The sequence below is a fragment of the Falco peregrinus genome, chromosome 18 (assembly GCF_023634155.1).
Source record: "Falco peregrinus isolate bFalPer1 chromosome 18, bFalPer1.pri, whole genome shotgun sequence".
NCBI lineage: Eukaryota > Metazoa > Chordata > Aves > Falconiformes > Falconidae > Falco > Falco peregrinus.
In genome coordinates, this window is record NC_073738.1 from 477,597 (window position 1) to 490,256 (window position 12,660).

The 12,660-nt window shown below is 63.6% G+C and overlaps 1 protein-coding gene across 1 annotated transcript; it reads left to right on the forward strand.

Moving 5' to 3' along the window:
* The first annotated feature begins 465 nt into the window (after positions 1-465).
* Positions 466-12,568, forward strand: PLCD3 (phospholipase C delta 3). Its single transcript, XM_055789861.1, has 16 exons — positions 466-702; positions 3,164-3,325; positions 4,404-4,632; positions 4,713-4,842; positions 5,397-5,622; positions 6,266-6,467; positions 6,566-6,710; positions 6,799-6,951; positions 7,027-7,170; positions 7,344-7,379; positions 7,871-8,030; positions 8,642-8,758; positions 8,854-9,002; positions 9,524-9,659; positions 10,419-10,568; positions 10,651-12,568. Exons 1-16 carry the CDS (start codon positions 600-602, stop codon positions 10,737-10,739), a joined length of 2,331 nt encoding a protein of 776 aa, XP_055645836.1. The 5' UTR covers positions 466-599; the 3' UTR covers positions 10,740-12,568.
* Positions 12,569-12,660: the final 92 nt, after the last annotated feature.

Sequence of the window (12,660 nt, forward strand, 5' to 3'; positions counted from 1 at the left end):
TCCCCCGAGCAAAGCGGGGTACCTTGGGCAGCTCCCCGGTGCAGGCAGACCCCTGGGGGAGGTGGGGACCCGCAGTCTGTTGCGGGGGGCCAGACCGGCCCTTCGGGCTGTACCCGGTGCAGTGCGGGACCCCCGCCCGGTGCCGTACAACCCACCGGCTGCACACCGGGACCTCGTCCCGTTCCCGCTGCAGAACGACCCCCGGTTCAGACCGGCCGGACCCATCCCGGTGCAGACCCGTCCCGGTGCAGACCAGACCCCGGTGCCGACCCATCCCGGTTGCCGACCCATCCCGGATGCCGACCCGTCCCGGTGCCGACCACCACCGGCAGCCACCGCTCGGCCCGGGCCGGCACAAACAGTTAACGGCGGCCGGGCTGAAATGTGGCTCCTCCCGGTACCTCCCCGTGCCCGGCCTCGGTCCCGGCGGGGCCGCCCAGCCCCAGCCCAGCCCCAGCCCAGCCCCAGCCCCGGCCGCCGCCGCCGCTCAGCCCGGCTGCACCGGCTGGGGGCACCGCCGGGACCGGGAGCACCGGGGGTACCGGGGACACCGCCAGGACCGGGGCTACCGGGAGCACCAGGGCTACCGGCCCCGCACCATGATCTGCGGCAGGAGGGCGCGTCCCACCGCCGAGCAGCCCCGCTCCCCCCCGGACGTCTCCGGTGGCCCCCGCCGGCCCGGCAGAGCCTTGAAGAAAATGGGTGAGTCCTGGGGCCGGTCCCGGTGTGGGAGGAACGGGAGGGAACAGGAGGGAACGGGGCACCTGACGGGGCGGGCAGGGGTGGGGACCGGGCAGAAACTCTGCCAGCGGGCGTCCCGGGAGGGATCTCCGTGGCTGGAAGAGTCCCCGAAGTGGATGGGGAGCCCCATGGCAGGATGGGTCCCCATAGCTCGAAGGGGGTCCTCAAGGTAGCCAGGGTCCCCATGCAGGAAAGGGTCCCCGTGATTGTGTGAGGTTCTCACATGAGGAGGGGACCCCATGGCCATGAGGGTCCTCATACCAAGAAGTGTCTCCAAAGTGGATGGGGTCTCTCATGGCAGGGATGGGTCCCCATGGCTGGGAGGGTCCCCAAGGCGGATGGTTTTCCCCACAGCAGGGAAGGGTCCCCGTGGCTGGGAGGGGTCCCCAAGGTAGCCCCGGAATAGCTACGTATTGCCCCAGATGTTGGGGAGCAGTGGGGTCAAGGTTTGGCCACATCACAGGTGACAAGAGCCCTCCTGTTTGGGGGTATTCGTTGCCCCCAAGGCTCAGCTCCAGCTCTCTGGGACCCTCACCCTGCTTCAGTTTCCCCACTCGAGGCTGCTGCCCGCAGCACTGTCGGCCAGGGCTGACCCTGCAGCAGCTTGGTGCGGCACAGGGAGGGGAGGGGGTGCCTGGGGGGAGTCAGGGTGCGCAGCCAGGCCCGGTCCTGTGTGGAAGCAGCAGGCAGAGCAGCGGTTGTGCCGTGGGGGGAGGGCTTTGCTCCCACTGCTGCACTGGCCCCGCGTGTGGCTTTGGGCATGCAACTATATGCCCGGAGCTGTGCTTGCTGTGGCCATGTGTCTGCTGCAGCTCTGTGTGTCCCTGTGTCCATCCGTCCGTGGGTCTGTGCATCCACATGCTTGTGCACTCGTGTATCCATGTGTCTACATGTCTGCGTGTCCTTGCATCAGCACATCCATCTGTCCCTGCATCTGTGTCCGTGCACCCGTGTATCCATACATCCCTGCATCTGTATATCCGTGCATCCCTGCGTCTGTGTTCATATGCCTGTGCACCTGTGCCCCCCCCATGTGCTCGTCTGTCCGAGCATCTGTATGTCCGTCCATCACATGTGCCTAAGTGCCTGTATCCATGCATCTGTGCGTCCATATACTTGTGCATCCATGTGTCCACACATCCAGTTGTGCACCCATGACCTCATATGCCCGCACGTCCGACAATCTATGTGTCCATCCGTGTATCCATGCGTCCATACATCTGTGCATCCATATGCTTGTGTATCCATGCATCTGTGTGTATGTACCTGCCCCCTGAAGGGGTCCTCAACCCTGCACCATGGACAGGATGTGACAGGCAGGAGGGATGGCAGCTCGTGGCTGCATCCCCAAGGCCATGGCTGGCTCGGGATGCCCCTGCTCAGCCCCATACCCACCATTTTCCAGCCCAGGAGCAGCGCCTGCGGCCAGAGCAGGCATACAGGCTCTGGGGCTGTTCTTAAGGAGTGGTTGCCCAAACAAAAGGAGGAAATAACTTCTCTCTGGAGAATAGATGGAAAAGTCCCAGCCCCTCTGTAAGCCCTGGGTAGGCGTGGGTCCGCATGTCCCCTGAGGCCACCCTGTCATCATTCCCAGCCTGACCTCTGCCGCCAGCGCCACCCTGGCACCCCCCACGTGGGATTTGTGCAGCTTTCCTAGGATTTAGCAGCTGGGCTCGGTGGTGTGAGCAGGGCTCTGCCACCACGCTGCTAGGCCCTGTCCCCTAGCCGGCCGCACAGTGTCCCACAGGGGCCCGGTGGCAGTGGCTTGTCCTGTCTGTCCTCACCTGTCTGCCCTGTCCCATCGCATCCCATCCTGTACCATCCCATCCCATATGACACCATCCCATCCCATCCCATCCCAAACTATCTGTCCTGTCCCATCAGTCTCCTCATGTCCCATGCTGCCCTGTCTGCCCTGTCCTATCCTGTGATATCACATCCCATCCTGTCCCATCCTGTCGTGTTTGTCCTGCTCACTCTGTCCCATCCTGTCCTGTCCCATCTTGTCCTGTCATGTCCTGTCTGTGCTGTCCCATCATGTCATATATGCCCCATCTCATCCCCCTCTCCTGTCCATCCCATCCTGTCCTGTTCCACCTCTCCATTCTGTCCCATTCCACGCTGTGCCATTCTGTCCCATCCATCCCATCCCACCCTGTCCTGTCACACCATGTCTGTCCTGTCCCATCTGTCCCATACTGTCCTGTCTGTCCCACGCCATCCCACGCAGCCCACCCCACCCCTTCCCATCCCACCCCATCCCATGGGATGTGTGGAGATGGACACATGCAGGCGTGCACACAGGTATGCACTGAACTCCCTCCACTCCCACCCAGTCCCCACTCAGAGCCTCCAGTACCTCCCAGTGCCCCCCAGTTCCCCTCAGTAGCTGTGCAGGGTGCCCACGGGCTGGTCCCCCCAGGCCTGACGGAGGATGAGGACGTCCAGCGGATGCTGCGGGGATCCATTTTCCGGAAGATCAAGTCCCGGGGGTGCCCCAGGGAGCGGCTCTTCCGCCTGCAGGAGGACGGGGTGACGGTCTGCTTCGAGGGGCGCTTTGGACGCACTCGCTCCCAGCAGAGCTGTGAGTGCTGGCGCTGGGGACCGTCCCGCGGGGGCTCAGGGACCCTGGCCATGTCCTGCACAGCCTCGAGCTGCAGGGAGGGGTTGGGACCTGGGCAGCACCCCAAACCTGCCCATGGGGACCTGGGCATAAGCCAGAGCTCAGACCCCCACCCAGGATGGGGACCCCGACCCTGACTCTCACCTGGGACCCAGACCCCATCCCAGGACCCAGATCCTAACCCAGGACCTAGCCCGCAACCTGGGACCTGGACCCCCACCCTGAGATCCAAACCCCCATGCAGGACCCCCACCCAGGACCCAGACCCAACCCCAGGACCTGGACCCCTACCCAGGACCAAGTCCCCAACCTGGGACCTGGACCCGCATGTGCAACCCTGGGACCCAGACCCCGATCCAGCACCCAGCTCCCAGTCCAGGCGCCTTGCCCACCCACAACCCCCAGCCTCCAGGCCCCCCCTCCAGACCCCAGGCTCCGATCTGGGACCTGCACCCCCAGCCTGGGACCCAGACCCTGACCCACGATGTAGACCCCAGTCCAGAACATGGACTGCTGCCCAGGACCTGGACCCCAGCCCGTTGCACCCAGTGCCTCCCAGTGCCTTCCGGTACTTCCCAGTGCACCCCAGTGCATCCCATTACAGCCCAGTGCACCCCAGGCTGAGCCGCCAGAGCTCACACCCTCCCCCCAACCCCCTTGGGACCAGCACAAGGTCCTGCCCCCATCCTGGCCAGACTCTGTCCCTGCTCCCCAGCGTCACCCGTCTCTTTCCACCCCCTCATCTGGATGAGTGCCCAGAGCTGGCACCGCTGCAAGACAGCTCCACCCCCCACTGGCGTCCCTGTCCCCATCCCCACAGGGGACAGTGGCCACTGCTCCTGTCTCGCCTGGGATTAGCGGGTTAAGCCCGGCTGCAGCATCAACAGAGGCCAAACCCCAAGTCCCTTGAGGTGCCCCTGGGGACACGCGGGGTGTTCATCAGCAGCCAGGATGTTTTGCAGGATGCTCATGGGTGGGGAAACGCTGAGGGACCACCTCCATCCCCGGGGTGGCCCTGTCACCACACCTGTCCCTGCAGTCTCTGTGATGCACATTGAGGGGGTGCGTGAGGGACACCAGTCAGAGGGTCTACGCAAGTACGGTGCCGCCTTCCCCGAGCAGCACTGCTTCACCCTCGTCTTCAAGGGCAAGCGAAAGAACCTTGACCTGGCTGCCCGGGGCGAGGAGGACGCCCGCCACTGGGTGCAAGGGCTCACCAAGCTGATGGGGCAGCTGCAAGCCATGAGTCAACCGGAGAAGCTCGACCAATATCCTTTGTGGGAGGCTTGGGGACAGGTTGGGGACAGCTGTGGGGGTGATGCTGGGTGGTTTCCTTACCCCGGTGTAGCTGGATCCATGGGGTCCTTCAGCGAGCAGACAGGAACAAGGACAACAAGATGTCTTTCCGAGAGGTGAAGAGCATGCTGAGGATGATCAACATTGACATGGATGATGTCTATGCCTACAAGCTCTTCAAGGTACTTGTCCAGTGCTCCATCACCCACTGTCCCCTGCTGCTGTCACTGGGAGGGAATGCTGGCTCCTCCTCTGCCTCCCCAAGTGCAGAGGACTGTCAATCACACCCAAAGCCACCCACCATCATCAAAGGTTGGGTCCATCACCAATGGTTGGGTCCCATCGTGAGCGTGAGCTCATGATGGGGTGGGGTGAGCTGCCCCCACCACTGCTGTGTAGGTCCCCAAGGTATGACGTTTTCCCCCCATGGGGTGCTGTCCCCATGGTCATCTCCCAAGGTCCCTTTTCAAGTGGGGAAGCTGAGGGATGGTGCTCTGCTCTGCTCCATCCCACACTGTAGGGTCAGAGGGCCGTGGGTGGGGGCACAGAGGGGACATGCCTCCCATCCCCCTCGGCACAATCCACCTCTAAGCCCTCAGGCCAGTAGCGGAGCCCCTGCAAACTCATCACACACGCTGCCCACCCCAGGGGACAGGCAGGACGAGATGGGGTGGCCGTACCCCTCCCTCCCCACGGGCAGGGGACGGTCCCTGAGGTTGGGCTGTGGCTCCATCAGGAGTGCGACCGCTCAGGCGATGAGCGGCTGGAGGGCCGGGAGCTGGAGGAGTTTTGCCGACGGCTACTGCAGCGGCCGGAGCTGGAGGAGCTTTTCAGGCGTTACTCGGGCGAGGACTGCATCCTGTCGGCTGAGGAGCTGCAGGATTTCCTACGGGATCAGGGCGAGGATGCCAGCCTGCGCCAGGCCCGTGCTGTCATCCGTGCCTACGAGCTCAATGAGAAGGGTAGGGCTGAGGGCGCTGCCCAAATGGTGGCATGGATGCTGCTGGAGCCAAGGGAGGTCACAGATGGCATAGGGATGGGGGCCTGCTTAGTGGTGTCACCCCCCAAGCTGCTATGGGCTCCTCCAGAGCTTGGATGAATCTCCCCATGTCCCTTACCTGGGGTGGCACCCGGTGTCAGCACTTTTGTTGGTGCCTGGTGGACGTGGCACTGTGGGGACTGGGGATGTGAAGTGGGGGTGGAGAGCAGGTGGACCTCCACATCTCCGGGGTGATACAGTGCCAACCCTAGCACCAATGTGGCACTGCCAGGGGACATCCATGTCCCTCGGGTCCCACCACGGCAGGGTGAACGTGGCACTAGAAGGACAGAGGATGTCAGGGTGGGGACAGGGAACTTCCACATCTCATGGGTGCCACCATGCCAGGTCCAGGGTGAATGTGACACTAGCAGGATGAGTGACATCAGGATGGAGATGGGACACTCAAGGGAACTTACGTGTCCCCTGGGTGCCACAGTGCCAAGTCTGGGGTATACATGGCACTGCTGGGACACAGGGGACACCCAGGTGAGGACAGTCCCTGGTGTGCCACCCTACCAGCGGCATGCCAGCCCTCTGCAACACCCTGCCACTATGTCCTGCAGCCAGGCAGCAGGACCTGATGATGCTGGATGGCTTCATGATGTACCTCCTTTCGGCTGCTGGTGACATCCTCAACCAGGAGCACACCAAGGTGCACCAGGACATGAGCCAGCCCCTGTGCCACTACTTCATCTCCTCCTCCCACAACACCTACCTGACTCGCAACCAGATTGGTGGCACCAGCAGCACCGAAGCCTATGTCAGGTGGGTGCCCCTGGTCAGATGCTCCAAGCCTAGATGATCCCATGGTTCAAGGGTGCCAGGGTGGCACAGGGACTCATCCAGCGATGGTGCGGTAGCAGGGCACTGATGGCAGGATGCCGTTGCGTGGAGCTGGACTGCTGGGAGGGCTCCGATGGGGAACCTGTCGTCTACCATGGACACACACTCACCTCCAAAATCCTCTTCCGTGATGTCATTGAGAGCATCCGCGACTATGCCTTCAAGGTGAACTGGGTGCTGGCAGCCCTGGGATGGGTGCTGGGTGCTGGGTGCTGAGTGCTGAGTGCTGAGTGCAGCCTGTCCCCATCCCCAGCGATCACCCTACCCCGTCATCCTGTCCCTGGAGAACCACTGTGGACTGGAGCAGCAGGCCACCATGGCCCAGCACATGAAGGCCGTCCTGGGGGACATGCTGCTGACACAGCCACTGGAGGGGCAGGACCCCCATGACCTCCCATCCCCAGAGGTAAGGCCACCTGCCCACCCACCATCGTGTCCCCATATCCCCTCCGAGCCCTGAGCTTGGCCCTTCCTCCTGCAGCAGCTGAAGGGGAAGGTCCTGGTGAAGGGCAAGAAGCTGCCAGAGCTGTGGCATGAGCCCCAGGGTGTCACATCCCTTCCACACAAGGAGGAGGAGGAGGAAGAGGAAGAGGAGGAGAAGCTGCAGGAGACAAGCAGACAGCGGGTAAGGGGCTTTCCTAGAGCTATGGTGCTGGGGAACCATGGCATCGTGGTGGCCCCGGAGGACCACGGCATCGTGGCAGTGCCATGGGACCACTGTGTCCCAGCAGTGCTGGGCCCCGGGCAGGTAGGCACTGCCAGCACCCGCTAACGCTGCCCTGCTCTCTCCTCTTCCAGTCGCTGCAGTCACTGCAGGAGATCAAACCTCTGCAGGTGGGTTGTGTGATGGAGCTGGGTGGGCTGACAGGTTGGGTACCATGGGGGTGGCGAGTGGCTGTCACTGGCTGGCAGAGGGGTCTGAGCTTGGGTACTCCTCAGCTGTGCCTCTCTCCTCTCCCGTTGGGCTGGGTGCTCCATTTCTAGGGTCTCCACCATCTTGGGGTCTCCGTTGCCTGGGGAGGGGGTGTTCTCCATTGCCTCAGTTCTCCGTCACCTCAAGGTCTCCATCACTGCAAGTTCTCCATTGTCTTGGGTTGTCCATCACCTTGGGTTCTCCACGGCCTCAGGGTCTCAACCTGCTTGGGTCCTCCATCATCTCAGGGTCCATCACTCTATTGTTTCAGGTTCTCCATCACTTTGGGGGTCTCCATGGCCTTGGGGGTCTCAGCACTCAGCACTAGCAGGGTAGGGGAGTCTGTAGACCCTTAGGCAGGCAGGTGGCCACCAGAGCCAGGGTGGCCCTGACACCACGGTGGCTCCTGCAGGCCAAGGACGCATCACAGGTGGCCCCGGAACTGTCAGCCATGGTGGTATACTGCCAGGCTGTCCCCTTCCCTGGCCTGGCCCATGCCCTGCGCCACCCTCGGCCCTATGAGATGTCCTCCTTCAGCGAGAGGAAGGCTCGGAAGCTTATCAAGGAAGCGGGTGAGGGCAACAGGGTGGGGATGGGGCAGAGGGGCTCCATGCTCCTGACCTCACTGGGATGCAGGATGGGGCTGAGACTGGTGGGCTCTGTCACTGGGGTGGCTCCACGGGTGGTGGTCAGGGGTGTGCTGGCCTCAGCTGGGCTGCTCTGGCCTAGGGGCAGAGGTCAGGGTGAGGGTCACAGGTCCAGGGTCAGGGTCTGCCATAAGGGTCTGGAGCCAGGGCTTGGAATGCGGCATCTGGGTCCAAGGTCAGGTCTGGGGTGTGGGGCTGGGATTAAGGTCAGGGTCAAGGTCTACGGTCCAGGGGGTCAGGGTCTGGGGTCTAAAGTAAAGGTGTGGGGCCAAGGTCAGGGTCCAGGGCCAGGGGTCTGCGCTCCAGGGCTTGTATTGGGATCGGGGTCAGCATTCAGGGTCTGAGGGCTGGGGTCAGGGGTCCAAGGTCAAGGCCCAGGGTCGAGGTCTGAACCTCAGGGTCTGGGTCCACCCAGCCGGGCAGGCTCTTGTCCATGTCCCCAGGCACACAGGTGCCAGCAGGACACCATCACCTCTGGCAGGGCCCCACGCTGGCACCCATGGGTACCGCGGCCCCACTCAGCCACCCCCCTCCAGGCCCGGCGCTGATCCGGTACAACACCCGGCAGCTCAGCCGCATCTACCCGCTGGGGCTGAAGATGAACTCCTCCAACTACAACCCGCAGGAGATGTGGAATGCCGGCTGCCAGCTGGGTGAGACAGACAGACCCTGGGGGGCACCCCATGAAATGGTACCCCCCGTCCGGAGCCGTCGCCCGCCCTGACGCCCCATCCCCCTGTCCCCACAGTAGCCCTCAACTTCCAGACGCCGGGCTACGAGATGGACCTGAATGCCGGGCGCTTCCTGGGCAACGGGCGCTGTGGCTACGTGCTGAAGCCCCCCTGCCTGCGCAGCCCCCCGGGAGAGGGGCCGCACCACCTGGCACTGCATGTCAGGGTGAGGGCACCCCACTCCCCCCCAGCCCTGCACCCGGGTGGGTGCCACCTGTGTCCCTACTGACACCCATGACATCCCCATTCCTGACCAGGCGCCACCAACCCCATGCCCAACCAGGTTCCACCCGTGTCCCTTCTGGGTGCCACCAACCCTGTGTTCAGCCAGGTGCCACCCACATCCCTTCAGGGTGACACCAACCCTGTGTTCAGCCAGGTGCCACCCACATCCCTTCAGGGTGACACCAACCCCATGGCCAGCCAGGTGCCACTGGCATACCCTCTCCTGGGTGCCACCAACCTCTCTTGTGGGGACACTGACCCTGTCCTAACATCTGTTTGGGTACCATCAATGTCCCTACTCTTGGGTGACACTGTTCCCATCCCCATACCTGGCCAACTGCCTTCTCCTGGGAACGTCAACCCTGTTCTTGCACCCACCCATGTGCCACCCAAGTCCCTTCTCCTGGGGCCCACCACCCCGTGGTGCCCTGTGCTGCTGGCCCCAGCACCCTCTGCCCCCAGGTGATCACAGCGCAGCAGCTGCCCAAGCTGAACAGGGAGAAGGGGAGCTCCATCGTGGACCCCTTCGTGCGGGTGGAGATCCACGGCATCCCAGCTGACTGCAGCAAGCAGCAGACCCACCACAAACTCAACAACGGTAAGCACCTGCCAGGCCACCACGGCCCGGCCACCAGTCCACGGGGACACCCCAGGCACCTGGTCCCCAGGGTACTCCAGCACGCCCAGCCCTCAGGAGCACCGCAGGGCCCCCTGATGCCTAGGGGTGCCCCAGGACACCCAGTCCCTGCAGACACCCCAGGACACCCGATCCCTGCGGACACCTCAGGGCACCCAGCGCCAGGGGCACCCAAGGCACCCTGGTCTCCAGGGCTGGCCTGATCCTGGGGGTACCCCAGGGCACCCTGATGCCAGGGGGAGGCAGGCCCCTCAGGTACCCAGCACCCCAGGCACCTGCTGCCCCCTGCACCCCAGCTGCCACCCGCAGTTGAACCGGTGCCCAGGACATCCCAGTCTTCCCAGTACGCCCCGGTCCCCACAGTGCCCTGCCCCCAGCACAGCCCGATTCCCACAGCGGCAGGTTCCCAGCACATCCCAGTCCCTCCCAGTGCTGCTCCATTTCCCCAGTATACCCTACGACAACCCCAGTATGCCCGACCCCCTTTCCCCCAGTATGCTCTACCGTGGTCTCAGCAGGACCCCCATTTCCCAGTATAGCCCAGCCCCACTGCAGCACCCACCCCCATTCCCCGAGTCTGTCCCAGTCCCCACATGCCCCAGCGCAGGATGGCAGCCACGCCAGGGCAGGGGTGAGCACGCTGGTGGGTCAGGCTGGTCCCTGCGTGCGGGGCGGCGAGCGGCCGCGGTGGCAGCGCCCACCCCAGTCGCGGTGCCACAGGCTTCAACCCGCGCTGGGAGGAGACGCTGAGCTTCCAGCTGCGTGCGCCCGAGCTGGCCCTGGTGCGCTTCGTGGTGGAGGACTACGACAGCACCTCCTGCAACGACTTCGTGGGGCAGTTCACCCTGCCCCTGGGCAGCATGCGGGAAGGTGGGTGGATGCCCACCCCGCCACCCCCTGGGGATGGGGACGGTCCCCCCCCAACCCACTCAGCTCCCATCTCTGTCCCCAGGGTATCGTCACATCCATCTGCTCTCCAAGGACGGGGCGTCCCTGTCCCCCGCCACGCTCTTCGTGCACATTCGATGCAAGAGTCTGTGAGATCCCCGTGGTCCCAGCCCCCCACGCAGGGGACAACATGCTCCTCCATGGGCTGGGCACCCTCCTCTGCCACAGACACCCCGCTCCCTGCGTGGGGACAGCTTGGGGACACTGCTCACCTGGCCACAGTGACGGCAGGGCTGGTTGGGGGACTCAAGGGGGCAGGGGACCCCCTCCATGTCCCGTAGTGGCACCCTATCTGCTGGCTCCCTCCTCCCCTCCCTGGCTGTGACCCCAAGGGGACAGAGACACGGGGACAACAAGGAAAGCCCAGCATAGCCCAGGGAGGGTGGGATGGGTGGCAGCAACCCCCAAAATCACCACCCTCAGACATGCCTGACCCCAGCCCGTCCCTGGGCTGCAAGGACAGTACCACCACGAGGTCCCCAAGGGGACCCTGCCACCATGTGCCCACAGCATTGAGCCTCTGCTTGGCTGGGGGCCACGCTCCCAGCCCCCTGCTCCAGCACTGGAGAGTGTCACAGATTTATACCCTGTTGTCAAGCCAGTTGAATAAAGGTTTTATTTTAACAGAACCTGTCCCGGTGTCCCAGTCACCTCACAGGGCCCGTTGCAGGGGGGAGGGGGAGGGGCAGGACAATATGGGCCTGGGGGGGGCGGGGGGGAGGGCAGGGGAAGGGCTGAGCCTACCCCGAAACACAGCACTGCCCCGCAGAGCTGCCAAGCACTCATGGCTGCTGCTCCCATGGGGGCTGGGGAGACTCTGAGCAGCCCTCAAACTGCCACAGGGACAGGGGGAGGGTCCCACTGGACACCCCCCCCACCTGCACCCAGCCCAGGACACCGGCAACAAAGCGGGGACACAGAGGTACTTGCATAGGTGACATGGGACCCCAAGCAAGGGGGATGCAATGGCGCTGCTGGGGGGGACGTGATGAGCTCCTGGGTCCCCCACTGAGGCCCGGCAGGTCCAGGCCAGGGTGGGCAAAAGCCCCTGGGGTCCGTGGCATGCCACGACGGGGACACAGAGGGACAGGGAGGCATGGGAGTGCATAGATGGGGTCTTGGCCTTGGTGTGCAGCTTTGTAAACCTTTGGCTGGGAGGGCAGGAGCATCTCAGAGCATTTTGCAGACATAGTTCACATCACAGCGGAAGGTGGCAGGCTGCCCGTGTGCTTGTTTCCCGAGATATCTTGATAGGATAAAGGTTTCCATGAAAGAAAACATTTCATTTACCTTGGAGGTTCCCATACCATGAGATGATGAGCCTTGTGGAAGAGGCAGCAGGGCGGTTGAGGAGGCTGAAGTCCCGAGGCGACGCAGATGGTGTGTCGCAGGGCAGTCACGTGCATGTGTATCCGTATTTCCATGCTTCCAGAGAAAAACAGCTGAGCAGAGCCCTGAGGCGCAGCAGCAGTGGCAACAGTGACGGAACAGCTCCCTGATGCCCGCAGCCCCAGCATTACAGGGGGTGGCAGAGTGGAATGAGCCCCAGGAGTCTGAGCAGAGCAGGGTGTGCCAGACAAGCTCTGGAGGCAGCAAAGAGCCGAGTCCCCCCGTATCTTTGGGCGCTGCTGCTCCTTGGTGCAGCACTTGCCCTGTTGAGCAAAGGGTTCGAGTCTCCAAGGCTGGGGAGGAGAAGGGACAAGGCATCGCTTGCACAAATAGCCCTTAGAAAGAAATCTCGACATGCTCCCGGCTGACGGTGCCATCCTCCCTCTCTAGGCACCCATGGGAAGGACGGAGTTTAATGGAGGAGGGAGCAAAGTGGGGGGGAAACAGCCGAGCAGGGGACAGAGCGCAAAACACCCTCCAGGCAGGCAGGAGGGCTCGGCAGCCCGGCCACCGTGTCCCGATGGAGCGCCGAGCCATGCGGCACAGCAAGCATCTACCTCAGACGGCCCTGTCGAGAAACATCACTGTCCAGCAACCTGGAGGTGGCCTTCGGCAGAAGAATGCA

Bases quoted from the DNA above. Each gene is read 5' to 3' on its own strand.
- PLCD3 (XM_055789861.1), top strand. From the start codon at position 600: ATGATCTGCGGCAGGAGGGCGCGTCCCACCGCCGAGCAGCCCCGCTCC. The intron at 703-3,163 runs GTGAGTCCTGGG...TGGTCCCCCCAG, and splicing joins CAGAGCCTTGAAGAAAATGG to GCCTGACGGAGGATGAGGAC. The intron at 8,759-8,853 runs GTGAGACAGACA...CTGTCCCCACAG, and splicing joins GAATGCCGGCTGCCAGCTGG to TAGCCCTCAACTTCCAGACG.